This window comes from Physcomitrium patens, chromosome 12 (genome assembly GCF_059467195.1).
Source record: "Physcomitrium patens ecotype Gransden chromosome 12, ASM5946719v1, whole genome shotgun sequence".
Lineage (NCBI taxonomy): Eukaryota > Viridiplantae > Streptophyta > Bryopsida > Funariales > Funariaceae > Physcomitrium > Physcomitrium patens.
The window spans coordinates 7055901-7076334 of record NC_143421.1 but is presented as its reverse complement, the minus strand read 5'-3'; the positions used below and the strand labels follow the sequence as shown (position 1 = coordinate 7076334).

At 38.6% G+C, this 20434-nt stretch overlaps 3 protein-coding genes across 8 annotated transcripts; 2 read left to right on the top strand and 1 right to left on the bottom strand.

Moving 5' to 3' along the window:
• Positions 1 to 1285: 1285 nt before the first annotated feature.
• LOC112289390 (aquaporin NIP1-1) lies at positions 1286 to 4762 on the top strand. 5 transcript variants are annotated; one of them, XM_024534560.3, is made up of 6 exons: positions 1286 to 1442; positions 2624 to 2912; positions 3141 to 3365; positions 3593 to 3787; positions 4032 to 4093; positions 4241 to 4762. In XM_024534560.3, exons 2-6 carry the CDS (start codon positions 2709 to 2711, stop codon positions 4440 to 4442), a joined length of 888 nt encoding a protein of 295 aa, XP_024390328.1. In that variant the 5' UTR covers positions 1286 to 1442; positions 2624 to 2708; the 3' UTR covers positions 4443 to 4762. The 5 variants fall into 5 exon arrangements, with proteins under 5 accessions (XP_024390328.1, XP_024390327.1, XP_073393659.1 ...); XM_024534559.3 differs by having other exon boundaries at positions 2613 to 2912; XM_073537558.2 differs by having other exon boundaries at positions 1332 to 1442; positions 2504 to 2912.
• A 1198-nt stretch (positions 4763 to 5960) lies between these two features.
• LOC112289466 (putative carboxylesterase 18) lies at positions 5961 to 8037 on the top strand. Of its 2 annotated transcripts, none has more exons than XM_024534706.3 (4): positions 5961 to 6270; positions 6418 to 6602; positions 6700 to 7171; positions 7306 to 8037. In XM_024534706.3, the coding sequence occupies exons 1-4, from the start codon at positions 6058 to 6060 to the stop codon at positions 7453 to 7455; spliced, it is 1020 nt and encodes a 339-aa protein (XP_024390474.2). In that variant the 5' UTR covers positions 5961 to 6057; the 3' UTR covers positions 7456 to 8037. The 2 variants fall into 2 exon arrangements, with proteins under 2 accessions (XP_024390474.2, XP_073393668.1); XM_073537567.2 differs by having other exon boundaries at positions 6694 to 7171.
• A 4010-nt stretch (positions 8038 to 12047) lies between these two features.
• On the bottom strand, positions 12048 to 18305 carry LOC112289828 (uncharacterized). The gene is made up of 10 exons (XM_024535460.3): positions 17970 to 18305; positions 15985 to 17372; positions 15700 to 15850; positions 15196 to 15507; positions 14744 to 15009; positions 14463 to 14608; positions 14151 to 14312; positions 13599 to 14052; positions 12936 to 13469; positions 12048 to 12811 (listed from the first exon to the last, which is right to left on the bottom strand). The coding sequence occupies exons 2-10, from the start codon at positions 17335 to 17337 to the stop codon at positions 12533 to 12535; spliced, it is 3657 nt and encodes a 1218-aa protein (XP_024391228.1). The 5' UTR covers positions 17338 to 17372; positions 17970 to 18305; the 3' UTR covers positions 12048 to 12532.
• Positions 18306 to 20434: the final 2129 nt, after the last annotated feature.

Sequence of the window (20434 nt, the reverse complement as noted above, 5' to 3'; positions counted from 1 at the left end):
TGTAAAAAAGTGAAATACTCATTTGTTTCACGCTCTAATGGATTTTGTTAATATTCTAGTTATTTGATTTTATGCTTTGTGTTTTATGTTTTTTTATCATCAACAAGTACATGATGTTAATTGCAATTTAAACAAACAAAGGACCTTTGATATTCTGGACAAGATCAAAGTTTGGCAGATATAACTGATTTATAAAAAATAAAATAAAAAGGAAAAAAGAAAAGGTGTTTTCATTAAATCATTAAAAAAAATTATAGTGATAAAAAAATACGAAATTAAAATATTTATTAAAAAATATCAAGAGGAAAATTTTTAAAATTGAAGAGTAATAATTATTTAATGTTATATTGTAGACTTACAATCACAAATGCATGTTTTTTGATTCTGCAAATTAACCATAATTTGGACAAAACCTACGCACAATGCAATAATAAAAGCTGCTACTTTCAATAACTTAAGTATAAATATTCATGTAAAGCTACCAGACATAAAATTTTCACGTAGAAATTTATTTGAAATTTTTTTAAAAAACATGAATAAAAATTAAAGAATGAGACATGACAGAAGTTTTGTATAACATGAAAATTCAAAAAATTCATAAAAAGGTTCATCACATCTTAAGAAAAATATTCAAAATCTGCAGACTCAGATATATAAAGAATAATATATGTATATATATATATATATATATATTCAATAAAATTATAAAGTCAAGGTTGTTCACAAGATACACTATTAGTAACGTGGCTCGTGAGGAACTAACTACTAGTAACTTGGACCTCTACCTGGGAACGGAGCAGTTACGGCTGTGATTTCATTGGGAACAAGGTTTTTATAGGGAGGGAACAAGATAGCCAAACTCCTCGTGCTCACTGAATTGAATTTGTGAGTGAATTCAATACGGACCAGGTCCAACATGGCGCAGTGACCGATCGCAAGTTCGACTCTCAACCAACCCCCTTCTCAAAATGGACTGGATTATTTCCTTCCAGCCTCGTCACCACCCTCTCGGTACAATGGCCCTTTATCGGCTCCATTCAAAACCGTTGCGCACTTAAAAAAAATATGGGTAATGTTTGTTTGTATATATATATATATATATATCCATGTGTGTATATATACATATATATTTATATATGTGTTTGAATATTATTAATAAATTGTATAAGTAAAATCACTACTGCAGTTCACTTATTATTTTAAAATCAAAACAACGTTTTGGTTCTAGAAATGCTTTCATATACAACGTTTTGCGCTAGTGCGATGATACATCCACTGACTTTGGAGAATCAAGTGATGAATAGGTTTGGAGGAGTGAGTACATGGTCATGGAAGGATTTCCACGCAGAGACGGGTCCATCTATATCCATCGCCATTGCCATGTACACCTGCGTGCGGAGGCATTGACACCACCCCCACCATGACGCAGTCCCATCGCTGCGGTGAGTTGGAACCTGCTCGCTTCGTAACCTTCGTTGGACTGGTGATGATGCACAGACACTCACACATACACACTGACTGGCTGACTGACTGACTGGCTGATTGATTAACTGACAAGTTGCTGCGGCGTGTTTCTAAGTTGGGCACAGTCACCCGCTCTCTGATCGCCGCACTGGCATCACAATCACTTTAGTCTCAACCACTGCTGGTGGATGTGTGACACTGTGAGCGATCTTGTTTTGGTTTCCGTGAATTGAATGAGCTATTCTCTTTTGAAGTGTTGATTCGGCGCACCGGGAAGGCAACTTGTGCTAAGTAATTTAGTTTTGCGAAAGGGAGAGGTTTCATTGGTAGAGGCAGATGTGGGTGTTTTCCTGGTTGCCAACTGCTCTGCTGTGGTTGTTTCCGTCTGTGCGGTGGTAATGGGGGTGCGAGTTAGATCTAGTAAAGATACATCCTCCTTCGTATTGAACAGCGACCTCGGTCTTTGGCATCCCCGGTAGGTGGTTGGCATTCTAAGCTCAAGCTTTTTCTATAGCTGGACATCGTATTAGGAATTCTGATGACTTGCGCATTCAGTTGTCTTTTGTGCAATCAATCTCTATCGCCACTAGGATTACGCATACAGTTCATTTACGAAAACCTCATACTGTAGAAGCACCCCTCCCTGACCACTTCCTGTTCGGTGGCATTTATATGATAGGTTTGACCGACTTTAATTTCTGATTTTTTGCGCTGATGTTCAATTCTTGTGAATAGGAATCAGTGGAAGGGTGGCTAGAGGCCATGGTTGCTACTGGTCATTAGCATGGTGAAAGTTCAATAGCAATTTGATAATATTTAACGCAATTGGCTGTAACTGGTAGAGGTAGACTAGAAGTCGGATTGAGCTTGGACCGTGACCTCAATTCTTACCATTGCAATGATATGTTTAGTTCTTCATCTTCTGTTGCGGAAGCTTGTAGGTTAGAGTGTGAATTTCTAGAAACCAGCTGCTTTAAAAGCGCGTTTGTTTGCAAACACATAGTCAATTTTTTTATTTTACTGGGACCTTGAATCGCAGAGTCAAGCAGGAATTTCTTTTTGCTTACTGCAATGCGGCGGCCGTTCACCCAAGTAAAATAATAAAGTGCACCATGTAGTGATGATTGATTTGCCATCTGAGTGGAAAGTGATATCTTAGGTCAGGTTGAGGTTGCGGAGTTCATCCGATGATGTGGAGGTGACCCGTAATTTCCGACGCTTGAAAATTAGCTTGGTCTTACGGCATGGAAGAAATCAATATCCGCATGCCCCCAGCTCCAGCGCCCCTCTTTTCTGAAGATAGAACATCAACTGCAGCCTGCAGTAAAAGATCTCTAGACATGGAGCATAATGGTCAAGCTCCTATCGTTCATGCGCAAGATGTTAATCCTTCACGATTCAGCACTTTCACATCATCGCTCAGGCCACGCACTTCGCTAGTACGAAAGGTGCTGCTCCACTGCCGTTGCATCTCTTTTTACTGCATGCTAAGGTGGCGCCAATATGGTCAAAGAGGATGCTTTTCCCTTGTTTACTAAGATGTGAACCACTTCGTAAATTCGTTTCCTCCGATTGCATTTTGTGGAAGAGCCAGGACATCGTAGACCTCCGCTTGAGTTTAGCATACTACATTCTACAATATGCGAATGCTTACTTTTTGTGGCTTTTCCACACAGTTGATAGCCGAGGTGATCAGTACCTTCATTCTCGTTTTCATGGGATGCGGTGCGGCTATGGTGAACGTCATTAGCAATGGCAAAGTGACTCCTGTGGGGATATCCCTTTCTTTCGGACTTGTTGTCACAATAATGATCTATGCGGTCGGCCATGTTTCGGGTGCTCATATGAATCCCGCCGTAACGCTTGCGTTTGCTGTCGCGAAACACTTCTCCTGGTCCCAGGTGGGCCAGTTTCTCCTGCCATGAAATTGAGAACGGAATGCTTTACTCAATCTTCTTGAACTATCAAATTAAGGCACAGCGATGCAAACATACCTGCGTCATCTGCTTTTTAATCATTTTCTAGTCAAAAAATCGCTCATAATGATTGAGAATTTTTCACGTTGTACCCTAGTTTAGACTGTAGCTTCGATGATCCTATGGAAGCTAATTTATCCTGCGTGTGTCAGGTTCCACTGTACATAGCAGCACAGTGTAGCGGAGCCTTCACGGCGTCGTTCTTGTTACGGTGGATTCTCCATCCAGCCGCCTCCGAAGGCGCTACGTTACCTGCGGGCAGTGATTTTCAATCGTTTCTGATAGAGATAGTCATCACCTTTATTTTGATGTTCGTCATTGCTGCCGTCGCCACGGACACTCGAGCAGTAAGATCAATCAAATCTGACTCTTACCACAACTCCCACAACATGATTTTTCTCCAGACATCAGAGTTTCTTTGCATTTCCGTTGAATCATGAGGCACAAGTTAATTTGACAAGACTAATTCTAAATGATCAGGCTCAACGGTGAAATTCTTGGCGCCTCGGGGTTGATTGCACAGTCAATTCACAGATCGCAATCACTTAGATTATGTCGTTGACTCCGAATTCCTATGTGCTATAATTTCAGTGTGGAGAATTAGCTGGAATCGCTATTGGCTCAGCCGTCGCGTTGAATGCTCTCATGGCCGGGTATGCCATCCTTCTCCTCCTCGCTGCTAGCAGCAGTCATTAGAATCTCAACCCATGTAGTGAAATCACGGTATATGCATTGTTGATTCAACAGACTTTTTTAATCATTGCTATTGAACAAAACTATTGCACTCGATGTGATTACAGCCCAATATCGGGGGCATCAATGAATCCAGCGAGGTCGCTGGGTCCGGCAATAGCTTCTGGGAACTACAGCTCCATCTGGGTATATTTGGTCGGTCCCATAATTGGCTCCGTCATGGGTATGCTGGCATACAATTGCATTCGTCTTCCAGATAAGCAAATGCAATGCACCTGCGACAAAGCACCAAAAAGCTTCCATCGCTGACATCTTCCCGAAGGCAAACCTCACCATTTGTCTGAGAACGGAAACAGTGCACGGCCCACACCGATGGCAGATTAAGATGTTGCCGATGTCTTGCTCCAATTCGTAGTTTGTACTGCGCTGTGTAAGTTTGTTTGTTTTGCGGAATAGTTAAATCTGCTATGGAAATTATCTAACTATTATTGATTTTATCATGTCCTACTGATGTTAATGCTAGTTTTACCTTGTCATTTATGTCGCAAAGAATAAAATCTGATCATGGGAATCCTATGTTTGTTTCTCAGGAGACTGTTCTGTAAATAATAAACACGGTTTTACAAAAAGTTCTGTCTGTGTGGTTTCGAAGTTTCAAAGTTCAAAATTTCGACAGGATTACTTTTTTCTTAATGTTCAATACTATCAACATCAATCGATGTATGCTAAGGTGGCATTATGCTCTTAAATCTTGCTAGTTTCAGATGTTGTATAAAGCATCACTTGCCAGATCAAAATGTCACTGTATATGACAAAGTTGTGGTGAGCACCGCAAAAGGTGATATTATTATTCTTGTTGTTCAATGTACTGATGTCACTTTGCAACCTGTCTAAAAAATGTAGAATAAACAAACCAACACGCATGCTAATTCGTGATCACCATATCTGAAATTGTAATCCTCTGTTCTACAACTTTTAACGTGCCCAAATTTTAGATGGATACTGTCTCAAAAAATCGAATTTACTATGATGTTGAAATCGTTGCAGTTGTCTTTTTGAGTACCATACTTGTTGAGAACACATATACACACACACACACACACACACACATATATATATATATATATATATACATTTTCCTTTTTCGAAAAAATTAATGGATACAACATTTTTGGGTCCTAGAAGACATCATTTCTTGAATTTTGTTTAAAATATTTGTCAATATGTCATTTATATGTAAAGCTAATTTTTAACAGGTCAACAAGTACGTGCTATACAATATTTGATAAAATTTCAAAACATTTTGTATTTAATGCACCTCAAATAACACTTTATCCACAATTTACTCATGAACATGAAATAAATCCAGAGCTTAATCCACATCAACCTAGAACTCCGTACAGGCAAACCAACACCGCTCATGGAAATTTAGCATCAACTGGCACTGATTCAACGCAACATCAATTAACTAGAAGTCAAGAGACAACTCAGGAATTAACCCAATAGCGCAGTCAACATGCCGCATTGTAAAAATATTGATATAACACAATGAAACATAGACATGATTAAAAGAGAATAGGTTGCATAATGAAGGTCTCGAGCTTGGATTGCAAATCTTCCCACGTTCTATCCTTATCACATTCTCTCAGACAGGCGGCTAGAATCGTGAAGGCGAAGAGGTTGTCGCTTAAGTTTTTATCTATCGATCTGAATGGCGACCTAAGTAACTTGAAGATCGGTATCTCGAAGACCAAAGGTCATGAGAACGGCAGATTCAGTTCTTCACATGCCTTATACGGTGGAGCTAATCTAGAATCGGTGAGGAAATTGATGGCAGCAGTGGGATTTTGTTGATACTTTAGTAGGGATTCATGATATAGTCGGCGAGTTACTCTGAATCGATCACTGGTCCGATCCATTTCAGATGGAGTTGTGGAGTTTGCGCCTGCTGTCGAGGATGCTGCATGCATTTGATAACCTCTGCATTCGGAAGGACGGCACGGTGAACCGCAAATGGGACAAGTTTCTAGGGACACAGGTCCCGGCGAATCCTCAGGCGAAATGCGGGGTGTCGACAGTCGATGTGATTGTCGACTTCGAAAAGGATGTATGGGTGCGTCTTTTCATTCCGAAGAAGGTGAGTGCCGAACGGGCCCACGGACTTGATTGACATCGCTCACATGACTTGTCTCATACTTTGTATCGTTCAGCATCAGTCACGAATATCAAAGGTTTAAGCGTGATCATGAAGGATGAACCAATTCTTGATCTGTTTCTGCTGCAGAAGAGTCGAAAATTATACAGCTTATATAAGAAATCGAAGCCACAAGCTCAGAAATTGTTCCCTATCATCTTCTTCTACCACGGCGGTGGATTTGTCTTCCTCAGTCCCGACTCTGTGTGCTACGACACATTCTGTCGACGACTGGCTCGCAAGTGCCATGCGCTAGTGATCTCTGTGCACTACAGGCAAGAGCTGCTAACGAGTTTTGTTGAATTCAATCACAGGATAAAAATCGTTTGTGCAAGTTACAAGTATTCCTTTGACGAGAATGTGTAGGTGCAGACGAGCGCCGGAGCACAAGTTCCCCGCCGCCTACGATGATTGCTTCGCTGCGCTGGAGTGGCTTCAATCTGGACAAGCAACTCAGTGCCTTCCTCGGAGCATCGACCCCCGATGTATCGACTTGTCAAGAGTTTTTCTCTGTGGCGACAGCGCGGGCGGCAACATTGCGCACCACGTTGCAGTTCGAGCATCCGAGACGGAGATCAGTCCGTTGTGCATTAAAGGCGTGATGCTGCTCAGTCCGTTCTTCGGCGGGCAGGAGAGGACCCCGGCCGAAATTCGAGTGAGAAACGTCCCCATGGTGTCGGTGAAGAGATTGGATTGGTACTGGAAGTCGTTTCTCCCCCATGGAGCCAACCGTGACCATCCTGCTTGCAACATCTTCGGACGCAACTCGCCTGACCTCTCGGATGTATCCCTTCCCTCAGTGCTTATCATCATCGGCGGACTCGACATCTTGCAGGACTGGGAGGTTGGAATGTTTTCCTCCACTCCACAATGTAACGCTTGCCTCTAGATTTCAACATTCGTAAAACCCAGTATTCTAAAGCATCCTAAACTGTATGCCGAATCGGAACATGATCGTGAATCATGGGTTGTTTGCAGACGAGATACGCAGATTGTCTCAACAGAGCCGGTAAGGATGTGAAAGTGTTCTTCTACAAGAACGGAATTCACTCGTTCGGGTTGTTTGACCAGACACACATCACGAAGCAGATGTTCTTCAACATTATGGGGTTCATCGACAACCACTGAACAACATGACCTTTTTCCCTCGGCTGATCCATGGTTTTCTTTACCCTATCACAATACACGGTTTCACGCAAGTGGCATTCCACACACGTGTAACAGATTCGACCGCTTCTTAGAGAAGTCGAATCTTGAGTTACCAAGGGCCACTGGAGTCTTCTGCGGAAACGTAGAACTGGCATTTCGTTTGCGTTTCTAGGGGTTGAGTTATTTGGGACCCGTTCACAGCCACCGACTAACTGACTGCAGCAACTTACAGTGTGCTGCAACATCATATGCTGGTCTTTGTTTAACAGTTTATCATAAGCTTCAATTCACTGCTCACCGCAGGGAAATATCCTCCAATGCTGCTGGAACTTGATCAGTTTTTTATTTTTATTTTTCATTTTTTATTTATACTGCTGTCCTTGAATTTTCTGGTTCGCAGGAAATTTGGAGGAGAATGCGAGGTGAGCAGGACACTCTAAATTTTTATTGGTTTTGTTTGTCGAACGACATTTTGGTTGTCGGTAATGAGTGGGTTTTCTTCTGGAGTGACTCATGTTCATGAATGAAACCACGCAAAATCTAAAATTCCATTGCGATTTACAGCTAAATGTCGTAGAATATGCAATCTGTCCACGAAAGCAAAGTGTTGTTGCTTCTTTTGGGAAGTTTTTGGGGTTTCAAAATGTTGGTGAATGAATGATTGTTTGCTTTTTCTTATACCCTTTTTTAGAAAGAATAATGGGATCTTCACGTTCAAGTTGTGAATCAAATCTCACCGTTCTCTTTTAGATTTTATTTTGGTATTTTCATGTGATTTTTAGTCTAATCTAATTATGTGAACAATCTAGAACTTATTCAAATATGCTTAGTAAAATTTAAATCATACAAGATATGTAGAGATAACATCTCATTAAGAAATATATCCAAAAAAAAAATAACGGGTGATTTAACACAATTTAAATTTCAACATTTTTTTTTTTCTTATAGGAAAAAAAAGTCGTAAATTTTATATTACTGAATATTTCATTTTTATTAATTAATCAAATTAATCAAATTATAAATATTTTTATCAGTTTAATTCAAAATTACATTTTATTAGCCAGAGTTTTTCAAACAAATCATATTGTTCCATGACTTACTTTTTAAGATGATTTCAGGCCTTTACATAATAACTTCAATATTCTTTGTATTAAGAAAAAAATAAGACAAAAAAGTAAAATAAAATCTAAATGAAATATCTAATTCATAATCATGCACTAAATATAAATATTCAAGGAAAATCACTCTATTAATTTATCAGTGACCACTTAATATTAAAAATGAAATTTGAAAATTGATCATTGCATTCTATGTCTACTTTCTATTTTATGATGACTTATAAGAGAAAATGAATAAATAATAAAATATTAAAAATCTACATTGATTATAAAAAAAAGTAATTTTATTTCGGATAAAAATACACTTTAAAGTAATAAATACAAGAACATCTTCTTCGAAATTAATGTATAATATTTTTATGCATTGTCCAAGCCCTTTTAATCTAACGCTTACATTATTAATGCTTGAGGCAGTAAAACTAATTTCAGTGGTTTTTTTTTTATCAATATTTTCATTTAGAATAAAATGAATATTTAAACTAAATTAAATAATTTATTCAAAATTTAGGATTTTTATTTTTATTTTTATTTTTTGATTTAGCTTTAATTCATAAGTTTTGTTAACTTAATATCAGAAACAATTATCATTGTGGTGAATTCACAATGTCTAGACAGCACTTCTAAATAAAATAATGTTTATTGCTTCAATTTTTTACTTGCCTAATTTATTGTCATCCATGCTTTTATTAAAGAAAATCTTATTTTGTATTATCACTTTTTAACTTTATTTAATATTGTACTAAAGGTTTTATACCATTATAAAATAAAATATTATTACTATATTAATTTTTATACTAAATATTTTTAGTATTATATCCACCATTTTTTTAAAAAGGAATTAAAAATTATATATATATATATATATATATATATATGGACATACACATATAAACATGTATAAATAAAGAAGTTGCAAAAGATGAGTGAATAGATGGAGGTGGAGGTAAGAGGTTGGGTATATTAGAACCATTGGAATTATAAGTAGTAATTGAAGCTAGTATAAACATTTGGTGTAGATTTGAGGAGGAGAATGTGGTTCAATTGACATTAATTCCATCTAGATTGAACTTGCAACCCTTCTTATTCATAGTTGCAATAGATAGAAGAGTATCACTTGCCTTGAGAATCCAATCCACATTCTTTACAACACAAGGTTGTTCTTTCCTTGTAGGATCTAAATTTTGAGATACATTTTTTTTATCTCCAAGATTAGCTAACGACTCTATTGTAGCATTATAATTAGATGGACATAGTGCCATCAAAGTTCTAAATTTTATTTTTGTTACTTTAGATGTGCATGTCAATGGCATAGTTGATGCACATATATTCAAAGTTTTAGATTAGTGCCAAGATCAATGCTTCATGTTCATGTAGAGCCAAAAATAATGATACCAGCATTTGTGGCCTATGAAAAATTTCTTGAGCCAATAATACCACAATCATGCCAGCGCTTATTGCATTTGCATTCCATATAGAGCATTTTAGATTATTCTTCTAATACTTCTTTTGTCTCCATATTTGGCAAGAATTCTTGGATTTATCAATCCTAGATTTTTATTTTACTTACTTAGAATACAACTTCCTCCTAGGTTACCTCTTGAGCTTGTTCCTAAAAAGAGAAATGATTAGAGAGTTACTTCTTTCTCTTTTTTGTATCTCTTCTTTGAGAAGTATAGATTATACTATATCCTCAATGATCTCGTCCCATTTTTTGGATCCCAATGATTACACCAAAAGATTCCATAATTTAGATAGTACATTTAGTATTAGAAATGTCATTCTCCTCTTATTCATTTCTTATCATATTTTGATAAATCATTCCTATAATTGAAAAGTTCCCAAAGAAAGCTCTCTTTTCATCCATTGATGGTATAGTAAAAGTAGTAGAGTTTCTTTTGTAAGAAGAGCTTAGTCATCACTCTTAAAGGTTTGTGAAATTTGGTAAGCTTCTCCTACATTTCTTGTATAATATGGAATTTTTAAATGTAGTTGTATTATAAAGGTCTCACATTTAGCACAATCTATGTTTGGACTTCAAGTTCCTCCATATTGCATTTTGATTGTTTATTGGCTTAGTGTTGTTGGGACATGAACTTGATCTATCTACGTACTTGTACAATTGCCTTGAACTCAAAAAATATTGTATCACAAAGCTCTATGTCATGTAGTTTTTTTCATCCAATTCATCAATTTGCAAATTGCTTTCAATCAAGGTGGTTGCTATGACAAATGTACAAGAGAGAGGATGAGGATGAAGTTTGGTACTAAACTACATGTCACTTTGATACTATGATGTAAAATGATAACTATCTATTGACATAACACTGTATAGTGGACCTATTGTAATATGCTAAATAACATCACATAGTGGATCCACAATAATATGTTAGATATATTTGACAAATATTCTTGCATTGTTGAGTTACTTCAAGATGAAGATAACATAATCTAGAATACCACATAGTCGTATAATCCATATGGTTTGAATAATTTTTTTTATATATCTTTCTTTACTTTTCTTTTCTTTGTTGTGATTTGTCTTGCTTATTTAAGTCATTTGTTTATTCTTTCACTTCCTTCATTTGCATTCTGGTTATGGAATTTATATTTTAAAATTTTTGTTTGTTGTGGTGATGGAGACTTTGTCTTACAATACTATGGCTTGTGTAGTGCCCAAGTAATGGTATTAAATATTTATATATTAAAGTTAAAGATTGCCACTACAACAAAAAAAAAAACTTCTAATAGAATATCTAGACATCCTTAGAGCCTTGTAAATAGTACTTTTGAAACTAATAGGAAATATTTCAAAACTTAGCATATTTAGAGCAAAGAGTTAAAGTGCTAAAAATAATACTATTTAATCTAACTATTTGTTTGATATCCAACTCAAAAGAAAAATATAAATTATCCACTCAATCCAAAGTTATTAAAAATAGAATTATAAGATATACATCAAAATTAAGTATTTGCTTTAAGCAAAGTGGTTGCATTGAAACTTGTTGATCACTTTGTTTGACTTAAACTTTATTGTCAACATTACCTCCTTCATCTTGTTCATACAATCCTTGTCCATACAATTGTTGAGCATGGAGTTTTGTATTAGGATCGAGTCTAGCAATGCACATATCCTAAAATATGCAATGTCCGTGTTGTGGAGCAAGTTTTCTTTGGTTGATTACTCTTGTACAAGAGCAAAATTTAGGATTCAAAATGTCCATGCTGCAAAGAGAATGGAAAACATTCTACGAGAGCTATATCTAAAAACATTTAAAATTTAGGATTCAAAATTTAGGATTCAAAATTTAGGATTCTAGTTTTTAAAAAGAAAAAGAAAAACATTAGTCCAAGTCACCAATACAAAACATGTTAAGTACTATTTTAATATTGATATATGATCTACAAAATATTTTTTAAAATGAAAACAGAGAAGAAAGAGAATAAGAAAGAAAGTAAGGATCAATGAATCAATGACATTCTTCCGTTAGGAACATCATACTGACATGTTGGATTCAATCTCTGTTTACAAAGTGGAAAGAAAATGTACCAAAAACAAAAAAATAATAATAATCATTTTTAAAAAAATCGATTACTAGAAGCTTTCATATACTGAATCTGAACCAAAGGTTGTGTGGCCCCTGCAAAGAGAATGGAAAACATTCTACGAGAGCTATATCTAAAAACCACGAACAATCCTAATGAATCTAAATTATGGGTTCTCGTAAACAAGAGCAACCACACCAAACCTCGCAGGAAAGATGCAAACTTGAGGCCCAATGTGATCAAGATGCGGCACCGAAAGAACTGGAAAGTAAAGAACAATTTGCACAGGTTCTGGCTCTGGAGCAGTTAAAAATCCACAATGCAATCTCCTGCCGTTGTGGAGATCTGGACCAGACCAGGACGGGTTGAGGTAGCAGCAGCAGGAGATGCCGAATTCACCATGACGCCTTCTGGAATGTCAGCCTCGGCTCTGGTGTTTGTGAAGGATGCAGTGATCTGAACTCGGTGTCCACCACGATTGTGCTTCCGTCTGTGTACTCTCCCCTCAGAATGCCTTGCGCGAGCGGATCCTCGATGTTTTGTTGGATGGCTCGTTTCACAGGTCGAGCGCCGTATCGTGGATCATACCCCATTTGTGACAGAAGCTGCACCGCGCTGTCGGTGACCCTCAGGTTGATGAGGCGGTCTTGCAATCGCTTACTGACTCTATCCAGCTGCACGAGCAAGAAACAAAGATATGAACAAAAAGGGGTTTTATACAGAACGATGTGCTGTGCGGGATCGGGCGTCGAGTGTGGAGCAAGATCGTGGACTGGTTTACGGTGATGGGATTTGTACCTGGAGTTTGACGATCTCACAGATCTGTTGAAGGCTGAGGGGCTGGAACACGATGAATTCGTCAATCCGGTTGATGAATTCCGGGCGGTATCTCTCTCGCGCACATTCCATGACGTGCGACTTCATGACCTGGTAGGCCTCTTCTTTGGAACCGTATGCGTTAGTGTTCGTTGTCACTTCCGTGATCCTTTCAGCTCCGACGTTGGACGTCATTATTATGACTGTGTTGGTGAAGTTGACGACTCGGCCTTCTGAATCTGTGAGTCTTCCGTCGTCCAGAATTTGGAGAAAGATGTTGAAGATGTCGTTGTGAGCTTTCTCTATCTCATCGAAAAGCACTACTGAGAAAGGCTTTCGACGCACGGGTGTGGTCAATTGGCCCCCATCGCCATATCCCAGTAGCCCTGGCGCGGCACCCGTCAACCTTGACATGCTAGCTTTTTCCCCGTATTCGCTCATGTCAATCCGGACCATAGCATCCTCGGAATTGAACAAATGAGATGCTAACGCCTTGGCCAATTCTGTCTTTCCAACCTGCAGTTTATGAGAAGAATTGTTACACTCAGCCAGCATTAAGGAATAGACTCAACAAGTCTAACTGTCACAAGTGCGTAGGACGTCCAGCATAGAGACGAAGCCTGCAGCGCGCGGCAAAGAATTTACCCCTGTCGGACCCATAAACATGAGACTAGCAATGGGACGCTTCGGATCTGAAAGCCCCGCTCGTGACCTCTGAATAGCTCTGGCGATTGAATTGCAAGCTTCGTCTTGTCCAATGACCCGTTTGTGCAGCTCCTTGTCCAGCTGCAGAAGCTGATGGGTCTGAGATGCTCGCATTTTTGTAACCGGAATACCAGTTCGAGAACTCACAACTTCCAAAATTTCATCGGTAGTGACCATTACACGAATCAGAGGCTTATAATGTTTCTGATATTCATTCCATTCATTCTCAGCAGCTTTAAGTTGTGCCTCGAGGTCCTCTAAACTAGCGTTGCCTTCGGCATTTTTTTGCTCGCTCTTCGATACCTTCAGATTGTTATGCATTACAGCATAGAGCTGTTGCTCGCTGTAACCTAATTTATACCAGCACCGCTGACATAGTATGTTATTCAGGTATCTGCAAGTCAAACAAAGAATCGGGTATCAGCGCTCTATGATCATCCAACATGCTGGAAAAATTAGAGAATAGCATGAACAGAGCAGATAACCGCTTACTTCATGTGTCTGTAATAATCTCCACTGATGGGGTTAATCAAACAACCATCACACGTCAGCCGAGGTGGTTCCACCAGCTTGAAGTCGCTTGCAGTGAATTCACCGACCTTGCCGATTATGTGCAGAATGGAAAAACATTTAAGACAAAAATCGACGTCCTGACTGCACATGCAAACCCAACAAGGAGAGTATGATGTCGTTGAAAGTATGCTGCAATGACTCAGAGTACATGATTTCACAGCAACAAAAGCTCAAGGGCTCATCTGGTCATACTGAGAAAAACAAATGTTGTAGTTACCATGAGTGACTTACGTGTGATGAGTGAAACGGGGTCCAATAATGGGAGTTGCTTGACAAGAGTCGCAAAGAACGTCGGTGTGTTCTTCGACATCATCGCCACCACTCTTCTCCTCTGAGACAGAGGCTGGGGTACTGTCACGGGTCTTCTTTTCTGTAATCTGTAAATACGCAGTAATGAATTCACTGAGTGATTATGCTGTATTTCACAATGTAGAGTTTCTCTTCCTTGCAAGTAGAAACATGAGAATGAAAGTGCAAGATACCAAGGTTCAAGTTGGAATGGTAGTGGTCACCTTCTCTTTGAGGGAATTGATTCGAATTGCCATTGCCTTCTCCTTTCTCCACTTCCGGGTCAGATTTGCTTCTTGTGCTCGCAAACCCTCTAAATCTGACAGAATTTGACGGAGACGATCTTGCGAGGATGGGCTTGTTGCTGCTGACACAGAAAGCCGATCCATGTCCAGTTGGACAATTGCGCGCTCGATCTCGTCTAGCTTTGTTGGCTTTGAGATGATCCCCATCTTAACTTTGGCCGCGGCTTCGTCTACCAAATCAATGGCTGACAAAGAAGAATGCCAACGTCAGCTTATTGGGATGAGTGAGCAACGTCAACTTTAGATTGCGATCCTCACTACTGCATAATCAGAAAACAGTTCTGGTTGAAATGCCACGTAGAGGTGCTGATCAGACAATTTCCCAACACACTTGAGCTAAAATTTCACGTGAAGAAATGCGAGGATGGAACCTTTATCTGGAAGAAAACGATCAGGTATGTAACGCTCCGATAGCTTAACGGCCTCAATCAAGGCAGCGTCGGCGATAGATATCCCATGATGTGATTCAAAATGTGTCTTAAGCCCTCGGAGAATGGAAATTGCTTCCGAGGCGGACGGTGGATCGACAACCACTTTCTGAAATCGTCTTGCTAAAGCTTGGTCCTTCTCGATATACTTGGTGTATTCGTCATATGTTGTGGCTCCGATGCACAGGAAATCTCCGCGAGCGAGGGCAGGCTTCAATGATTGCGAAGCATCCGTAGCGTCTTCCTCGGTCCTTCCTGCAATCCACAACCATGTGGTCACCAATGATCTACCACCTTTATCTCTGAGAATATGCATGCAAATGCAAGGGAAGGCATCAATCTAGACCTAGCTACAGCATTGGCTTCACACCCCCGGAAGATTCGAACATGGACCACTATTCCCAGCGCAGTAGAAAGCATTCAGCGAGTATGCAGCTCATAATGTACCAGCGCCCATAATCCGGTGAAGCTCGTCAAAGAAGAGGATTACGGTTCGCCTGGCTTCTGTTGCCTCATCTATTAGTTCTTTGATTTTCTTTTCAAACTGTCCTCGGTACTGCGTGTCAGCAACGATGTTTCCGACTTCCACAGATATGACCTACAATACCACCCATGGAGACGCATTGTCATTCATGATTTTTGTAAAACTGAAAGTTGGATGCAAATGCCTGGAAAAGCAGAGACACTCACATAGCAAACATGACACATGACTCCAATGACGATGGTTATTACCTTGCATCTTTTAAGAGGATCAGGAACATCTCCTTTCACGATCCGGAGTGCCAAACTTTCAACCACAGCAGTTTTCCCAACTCCAGGATGTCCAATGAGGATGGGATTACACTTCGATTTCCGGGTCAGAATTTCAATACATTGTCTGACAACGTCATCTCGCCCGATGACTGGGTCAATTCTCCCTTCCTTCGCGCGTGTAGTCAAGTTCTCTCCATACTTTTCCAAAGTTTGGTGAGAGTAATCTACGTCTTCGTTATAACCAGAGTTGTGCTTCTCGTCATCACTGTGATGGTCCCCACCCTCTTCATAAGGTACAAAATCCTCTTCATCCCCCTGCAGCAATGGATGGCTAGAGGATGGTTTGCCACTAAATGAAACACCTGGCCCGCCGGTGGGCACATTTAGTGGTGAAGGTGCGTACCCTTGAATGTTAGGAGGAAACGGCGGCTGGCTCCCATGCACAGTGGGAGTGCAGTTTGGCGGTGGCGGTAGGGTAGAGAAGTTTGCAGAAGGAGGGTAGGAGGTTGGAGAGCCAGATGATGTTGAAGGAGGGATTGTAGGATATGTATAAGAAGAATTGGTAGGCAAGCTATGTGTCAGAGAAGATGGCGGTGTGAGCGAGGGGTCTGCAGGAGGAGGGTAGCAGGTTGGAGAGTCAGATGAGGTAGATGGAGGGTGTGGATAAGAGAAATTGTTCGGCAAGCTATGTGTCAGAGACGATGGCGGTGTGAGCGAGGGGTTTGCAGGAGGAGGGTAGCAGGTTGGAGAGTCAGATGAGGTTGAAAGAGGGTTCGTAGGGTGTGGATAAGTGAAACTGCTCGGCACAGAAGTATCGAATGCAGAAGCGGGCGGATGGGGTTTCATTGGATACATATAAGGGTAAGTTTCAAATTGTGATGAAGGAGGATTCTTACCTGCATGCGGAGAAGCGCTGCCAACTCCGCCATTTTGGTCATGCCAAGAATCGGTTGAAGAATTTGCATCAGATGCTTTCAGTGGGCTCTCTGGGTAGAGAGGAGCAGACGGCTTGGGAGGATAGCTTTGATGCAGACCAGTATGATGGGATGTCTGAGGACTCCCTTGACTGGGACTGAGGTTATTATTGTAACATTCAGAAAAATATTCGTGGCCATGATGTGGAGGCGGAGGATATTGCGCAACCTGACCGTGCTTATCAGGCAATGCAGGAGCGCTGGTTGCACTGAATTGAGACCCTAATGCCCATGGTGGGTTTGTTGGAGGAGTCTGATTTAGATACACTTCCGAATCTGGATCCAATGGATACAGATTGGAATTAGGGTTTTGGTACGCATTAGACCCATGAAGACCAGTGCTTGGTGTCCACTCCATCGCAGGATCCGTTGTTTTTTGTCGCACCCAACTGCCTGAAATTTGTTCACAAGACAAGGTGAGTTATCGAGTTACCCGCTCAATCGTGCTCATTCACCGTGCCACTAGCAAGAACAGACGACGACGAAAAAATTGCAAAAAACCACGATCTACCAAACACCAAACAGCTGCAACATCGATCCGTACGAATCTAAAACTTCGGCTGGTGCATAAAGCTAACATTGGTGAAATTGTGAGAATCCGAAGCCACTGCACTGGTTCAAGAACGAATCGACGTCTAACGAAACTGCTTCTGAGAGGCGTCGAGAGCAACGAAGTGGTGGCGGACTAACCAAATTCTAATAGTACGAAATTCCAGGGATTCACTCTGCCGAAGTCTTAGCTAAGTTCATTGTCGGTAAAGACAACGTTCAAACTTAACACGCGGGGAATTCGAGTCCACGCAACAAGCTAGCAAACTACACACAGATCTGCGACCCAATCACTGGGCAGAGGTGAATCTAGCAACCTGCTCGCTATGTCTAGTGCCTACGCGGAACAATGATGCCAACAAGCTCAAATCCAACAACAACAACAACAACACGATCACAATCTTCAAAAGAAGCACTTCTAGAGAAAGAACACAGACTCACCAGCAAAACCCGGTACATGCACGTCAAGAACGACGCAAGCTCCCGATCTAGCGTTGAGCTAAGCTGCGTATGGCATCACCTCGACAGTGTGAACCAGCAGCAGCAACAGCACCCCACGACCACCAACACCACCTAGAATCCTACTACAGTGCTTTGATTTCCTTTCCTTCTTGCAAAAGCAAAGCACCCAGAATTGCAGGTATTGCAATGCAACAACAACAACAACAGCAAGTGCAGGTGCAGAGGCGTCTCCGAACTCGGACCGCGTTGCTGGTTTGGTGGAACTGTGACAATGGTGGACTTGCACCCAAGTCAACCGTACCGTCACACAACCCCCCCCCCCCCTAATTCATTTCACTCCTTCTGAATACATTACTATATATATATATATATATATATTGATATAGATAGAAAAGGATGCGTCTTGTCAGTCGGTGGAGCTGTTGCTTGTGGAGCCCGTCTTGCGCAGATTTTGGGATTTCCTTGCTCTTTCTTTGGCAAGTTTAGAGGTTGAAAGGGTGGGATGATAAGGTGGAGTTTTGATTCTACTTATTTCCAGGTGATCTGAACATGAACTGGGTTGTGATTCATGTATTTTGGAATTTGATGTTGAAGGATAATAATAAAATAAAATTTTGAGGAAAGATGGTAGAATAGATATGGGTCATAAGGGTGGATTGTAAGTCTAGCCCTTGGGTGGAAAGTCAACCCATGTTGTGCAACTTGGTCTTATTCTAGTTGAGCTAGTTAATGCACGTGTTGTACTACATGCTAGTCAATGCAAGTAGAACCATAGCATACCATTGAATGGTTTTTTTATTTAAAAAAAAAAAAAAAAAAAAAAAAAACTTATACACATAGTTGTACCCTCTTTTGTTTATAACTTTGGTGGGTAGAAATTTTATAAATTATGCAACGTTATGAATTCAACAGTTTTGAGTATATGACTTAAGAAAGACTTCCATTCCTGCAAATATTATGAGGTGAGCGAGGAATATTAGTTATGGAATATAAAATAATCAGGATATATTTGAAGTTGGATTATCTTTTACGTATAATATATCATTTGATTCAAATTTCTTATTATATAAAAAAATCAGATATTTATCACAAAAATTAAACATGAATTTTATGTTTAGAGAAATAAGAATAATATTAACAATATTACACAGGATTTTACTCCTTGTTTCTACAATTAAACCCAATTTTTTTATTAGGTTATATAAATGAATTTATATATACAATATTTTTATAGTTTGATACATTATCATTGAATTTTATAATTAAGTACAACATTAACTTTGAACGTAATTTCTAAATAAAGCAAATAGTTTATTACAAAAATTTATAAAATAAAAATTACATATACATATATATAGTACAAATAAAAATAACCATTGTCAAATATAAAAATATCAGGAAATCTTAAACCATAACTAGAATAATACTTATATGTCCAATCCACACCTCAAAAGCTTTACAATGTTTCACAAAGATTATGTTATTACTCCAAGTTAATTTTGTTTATTACTACTTCTTTAGCTAACATAAATCTCCACAACATTATTTTTAGTTAACTATACATTATAGAAATTTTTAAAGTAATAGAAAATATTACCCATGTATTTCAAGCTTTTTATACCAAAAATACAACTGATAGAAATATAAGTTTTAAATGCAATGTAATATTTTATTTCTAAATATTTTTTATAATAAACAAAAAATAGCTAAAATATTGTATATATGTATGTATATATATAGAGAGAGAGAGTGAGAGATTATAATTTGTAAATATCAAATCCTTTCTTAATTCAATTGTACTTTTATAAAAACTTTAAAAGATTGTAAGAAATACAATTAATATTAAAACATTGTATAGTCAACTTTTGTATCTAAAATATTTTTTAACTACCATTTTCAATCAAAATTGATCTTATTATTGGTTGTGAAATTTTTAAAATAAAATCACAAAGATAATCAAAAATAAAAATAATTTCATAATAATAACTTCTTAAATGGCCATAGTTTATCAAGGTAAATACCAAGAAGATCTCATTAATGGTCATTATCTAACTTAAAAAATACCAAGAAAACACCTTATTCAACACCATAATTTTGTAACATGAATATCTACAAGGCATTATTAATGATTACAATCTACCAAGCCATTTTATTTTTTAAAAAACACACTAATTATTTTATAAAAAAAACTACTTTTGTAATCTAAGGAGAGAGAATAATAAAAATTAATACCTACAAAAATTGGAATCTAATAAGATAAACATATGTGCAATAATTAAAATTAAGAATAATTATTAAAAAAATAAATCATTTGTATAATAGTTCAACTAAATAAATCATCGAGTGTATATCAAAAAATCTCATTAATGGCTATTAATTACCTTCACAAATATCAAGAAAGCACCTAATTGAACAAAGGCTTTATGAAGATGAATATTAACAAG

Excerpts from the sequence above, each read along its gene's own strand:
- LOC112289390 (XM_024534560.3), top strand. The coding sequence starts at position 2,709 with ATGGAAGAAATCAATATCCGCATGCCCCCAGCTCCAGCGCCCCTCTTT. Across the intron at positions 3,366-3,592 it reads AACACTTCTCCTGGTCCCAG|GTTCCACTGTACATAGCAGC; the intron begins GTGGGCCAGTTT and ends TGCGTGTGTCAG. Across the intron at positions 4,094-4,240 it reads TTGAATGCTCTCATGGCCGG|CCCAATATCGGGGGCATCAA; the intron begins GTATGCCATCCT and ends ATGTGATTACAG.
- LOC112289466 (XM_073537567.2), top strand. The coding sequence starts at position 6,058 with ATGGAGTTGTGGAGTTTGCGCCTGCTGTCGAGGATGCTGCATGCATTT. Across the intron at positions 6,603-6,693 it reads GTGATCTCTGTGCACTACAG|GTGCAGACGAGCGCCGGAGC; the intron begins GCAAGAGCTGCT and ends GAGAATGTGTAG. Across the intron at positions 7,172-7,305 it reads ACATCTTGCAGGACTGGGAG|ACGAGATACGCAGATTGTCT; the intron begins GTTGGAATGTTT and ends GGTTGTTTGCAG.
- LOC112289828 (XM_024535460.3), bottom strand. The coding sequence starts at position 17,337 with ATGGAGTGGACACCAAGCACTGGTCTTCATGGGTCTAATGCGTACCAA. Across the intron at positions 14,609-14,743 it reads TCAATTCCCTCAAAGAGAAG|ATTACAGAAAAGAAGACCCG; the intron begins GTGACCACTACC and ends GCGTATTTACAG. Across the intron at positions 12,812-12,935 it reads GTGAGATCGTCAAACTCCAG|CTGGATAGAGTCAGTAAGCG; the intron begins GTACAAATCCCA and ends TTGCTCGTGCAG.